The 4,273-nt window shown below is 48.4% G+C and overlaps 1 protein-coding gene across 5 annotated transcripts in view; it reads left to right on the forward strand.

Annotated features, from left to right (window-relative positions):
• The window catches only part of LOC102767692, a 37,269-nt gene extending 33,106 nt beyond the window's left edge, over positions 1-4,163 (forward strand). For all 5 annotated transcript variants that reach the window (XM_006767620.2, XM_006767618.2, XM_015566454.1 and 2 more), the window contains one exon: positions 3,123-4,163. In XM_006767620.2, coding sequence (XP_006767683.1) covers positions 3,123-3,326 — 204 coding nt within the window. In that variant the 3' untranslated portion in view covers positions 3,327-4,163. The remainder of the gene's footprint in view (positions 1-3,122) is intronic.
• The last annotated feature ends 110 nt before the right edge of the window (positions 4,164-4,273 follow it).

The raw sequence follows: 4,273 nt of genomic DNA on the forward strand, positions 1-4,273 counted from the left end.
GGTGCCCGTGAGGTCTGGGGGTCTCCATTAGTCTCTCAGCAAACTTATGATGAGCACCTACAAGGTGCAAGGTTGGAGGTGGGTGTCAAAGAACTCCTGCCCTGCTGGCCTGTATGTGCAGCCCCCCACCCGGCACACCACACACTCACACACACACACACACACACACACACACACACACACACTCATATATTCACAGGTGCTCTCTGCACACCTAACATACACACGAAACATACACTGACACCTGCACACACACACACCAAAGTGCACACACATGAGGTCCCACATTTACACGTGTGTATGCTGGGAGGGGCATTTCGGTGACGAAGGGAGCTCTGTGGCGAGTCCTCAATTTAAACTTCAGACTCTCAGTCAAGTCCATGGCAGTGTCCCTTCTCACTGCCCCATCGGCCCAAACCCCCATCCTCATAACGCAGATGCTCAGGGACAGGGAACCTGTGACCACATTGGCGTCCACTGACAGCAGAGCATATATATTTATTCTTATTTTTAATCACAATATTGTTGTGATGTAATTCAGATATCATAACATTTCCCCGTTTAAAGCGCCCGCTTCAGTGTTTTCAGTATAGAATTGCCCGACCATCATTAGTATCTAATGCCTGAGCGTCTTCATCGCCCCCACAGTACATGTTGCATCTGCCTTCTTTCACTTCACGTACTGTCTTCAAGTTTCATCCGTACAGGAGCATGAACCAATACTTCCTTCCTTTAAGTGGCTGAGAATAGCCCATTGTTTGGCTAACCCTCACTTTGTCTAGCCATTCATCAGTTGACGGGCATTTGGGTTATTTCCTTTTTTTTTTTTTTTTACTATTATGAATAATGCTGCTATGAACGTTCATGAACATGTTTCCGTGTGGACATGTCTTTTCAATCACTTTGGGTATACACCTAGGAGTGGAATTTGAGTCATGTGGCAACTATGTTTGAGGAACTGCCGTACTGTTTTGCAAAGTGGCTGCATAATTTTACAACCCTAGGGTCCATGTGTGCGGCTTCCAATTTCCCCATTTCCTCGGCAACACTTGGTATTATCTGTCTTTTGCAACTTAGCCATCCTAGTGGACATGAAGTGGTATCTCATTGTGGTTTTGATTTGCATTTTCTGGATGCCTAAGATGAATGTTGAGCATCTTTTCATAAGGTGTTATTGGCTGTTTGTACATCTTCTTTGGAGAAATATCTATTCAGATCCTTTGCGCATTTTTAAATTAGATCGTTTGTCTTTATTGTTGAGTTGTAAGAATTCCTTACCTCGTCTGGATACAAGTCCCTTCTACAATATATGATTTAAAAACATTTTCTCTCATTCTATGGATTGTCTTTTCATGTTGATGGTATCCATTGAAGCACAAACGTTAATTTTTATGAATCCAATTTAGCTATTTTTTCTTTGGTTATTATGCTTTAGGCATCATATCGAAAGAAAGGAAGAAAGGAAGAAAGAAAGAAAGAAAGAAAGAAAGAAAGAAAGAAAGAAAGAAAGAAAGAAAGAAAGAAAGAAAGACATTACCTACCTAATCCAAAGTTATAAAGATTTATACCTAAGTTTTTTGTAAGAAGTTTGTAGTTTTTGCTCTATTATTTAGATTTATTATCCATTTTTAATTAATGTTTGTATATAAGGATCCTATTTCATTCTTTTGCATAAGGATATTTATTTGTCCTGATACAATTTGTTGAAAAAATGATTCTTCCCCCATTGAATTGTCTCCTCGCCCTTGCCAAAAATCAATTGCCCATAAAGGAGAAGTATTGCCCTGACCGGTTTGGCTCAGTGGATAGAGCATCGGTCTGCGGACTCGAGGGTCGCAGGTTTGATTCCAGTCAAGGGCATGTACCTTGGTTGTGGGCACATCCCCAGTGGGGAATGTGCAGGAGGCAGCTGATCGATGTTTCTCTCTCATCCATGTTTCTAACTCTCTATCCCTCTCCCTTCCTCTCTGTAAAAAATCAATAAAATATATTTTTTAAAAAAGGAGAAGTGTTAGTTCTGGACCCCTTTCTATTCCATTGATCCATTTGTCTGCCCTTATGCCAGTACCACCCTGTCTTGACTACTGTAACTTTGGAGTCAGCTTTGAAATCCGTAGGTGTGAGCCGCACAACCGCACTCTTGGTTGAGGTTGTTGGACTCTTCTAACAGGCATGTCTCGCACCTCGAGTGGATGTTTGGTGGCTGGATTTCAGGCATGGTGTGACCGGAGGCCCAGTAGCACCATCAAGGACCTGGCCTTCCCACGCTCCCCTGCCTGCCACCTTCAATACTGGCTTTATCCTAGCTCATGACTCGCTTTCCTCACTTGAGGTAGGTTCAGTGGAGACATTCAAACAGGATCCTTCGCTTCTCTGGAACCCAAAGAGGCAAGTCCCTTCCGCAGTGTTGTCCCATAGCATCAGTCAGCGGTGAGCAAGCCTGCATCCTAGTCGAGAAGCACTTCTTTTAAGAACGTCACGGGCAGTAGCAGGGCCCCTCTGTGGCATCGCTCAGAGGCACCATCCATGTTGAAGGCCACATACCTGGCACCCCCTGGGGCTTAACTCCTTCCGGTTGCAAAATGAGTGACGTGATTTTGAAGAAGGGTACGTTTGTCTAAATAGTTACAGTGTATTCATTTCACCTTCCCCTAAAAGAGTAATGTCAAGGGGTCCCCATGGTCTCCTGTACTAATCACCCAACCTAGTTTGAGAGACACCTGCGTGTGCTCACATTGTGCTGGGTAAAGAGCTGGGGGTGGGGGGAGATAAAGGGCTACCTGGTCCCCAAGAACTGAATGCCTCTCAGGGAGGGAGGCGAGGGCAGCCAGGGTGTGTTTTATGGAGGAAGCAGTGGTAAGAGGCAGGCAACCACTTCAAAAAGCCACACAAGATCTGGACTCTGAGTCCTCCAGCTCGGCCACCACTGGGCTGTGCAGCTTCAGGCCAGTCACTTAACCTCTCTGAACCTAGGTTTGCTCATTCACCAGTCGTCACTGATACCACACCCTTGCTAGGGCTCTTGTGAAAGCTAACGCAGATGTAGGCAGATTTTAATGGTGCTTTGGTCCCTGGGGAATGGTGTCCAGAATAAAGAATGAGAGGTTTGTTTTTCCTCCTAGAAATTTATATTGGACAAAATGGAGACCGTGAAATTTATCTTACTGCTCATGGAACCCAGTGTGTGCTGGACAGGCGGTAGACACAAGGACCAGGGATTCAGAAGTCACCCCAGACCCTTCAGGAAATGTCCGACGAGGCAAGATATAATCCCAAGGGCCCCCGTTCCCACCACCGAGCCTTCAGAGTGCTCCTGCCTGCGCTGACCCGCCGATGGCCACCGGTCCGGCCAGCATCATGACCATCTCCTGACCTGCTTGGCCTCCTTTTCTCACCACCCACGCCCTTGGGTGGGTGGGAGCCAGCCTGGGGCACTGAGCGAATGGGTGGGGTCCTGGGGCCAGCTGGGATGGGGGTGCTGTTCTCTATGATGGGGGGTTGACAGGGATCAAGATGAGGTCTGCCTGGGACCATGGGGAAGAGAGGGGGGTTCCTGAGTCAGAGGCAGCAGCCAGGTGGGAAGTCCCAGGCTGGAGACCAGCAGCCAGGAGCCAGGACTGCCTTTGTGTCACTGGTGGGTTCACCTGAGACCGCGGAGCTCTGCCTGGCTGTCGGGATGCCTGAGTCACAGAAACTCTTGTAAAGAGCCACCCAGGGCTGTAGGATGCAGGAGAGCCTGTCTTGCACGCAGCAGACTGGGGAGCGCAGTAGACTGGGGTACTGAAGGGCGGGGGGGGGCATTTCATTACTGGCCCCAGAATCTGAATTCCAAGTCAGTGCCTTCTGCCCACGCTGAGGGCCCCGGAGAGGCCAGAAAGGAGTGCTATTCTTCGGGAGGCCTTGGCACGGCCACGCCCCTCTCCGCTGGTTTTCCCACCTGTAATATTGGGCGAGAGGGTCTCAGGGAGACCCCTCCCCAGGTTCACATTCTAGGACAAGGCTGGAAAAGCTTGGTCTGCACGGAGGACGCTCATTTGGTTTTATTGTGTCGCTGGGGTCAACTCATCCCAGCAACCAGCGCGGCTGTGAAAAGAATTCACCGCTGGAGGTCTGCCTGCCGGTGAGAACTGGTGTAGGTAACAGTTGAACAGTTGAAAGTTAAGAGCAGCAAACGAACTGTCAAAGGGGCGTTTCAGAAAAGATGCTGCTGCTTGGAGAAATACAAAGGCGGAGGTCTGCTGTATTCCAGGTGCTGCTGGGAGAGGGGGATGGG

Source organism: Myotis davidii, unplaced genomic scaffold (genome assembly GCF_000327345.1).
Source record: "Myotis davidii unplaced genomic scaffold, ASM32734v1 scaffold1703, whole genome shotgun sequence".
Lineage (NCBI taxonomy): Eukaryota > Metazoa > Chordata > Mammalia > Chiroptera > Vespertilionidae > Myotis > Myotis davidii.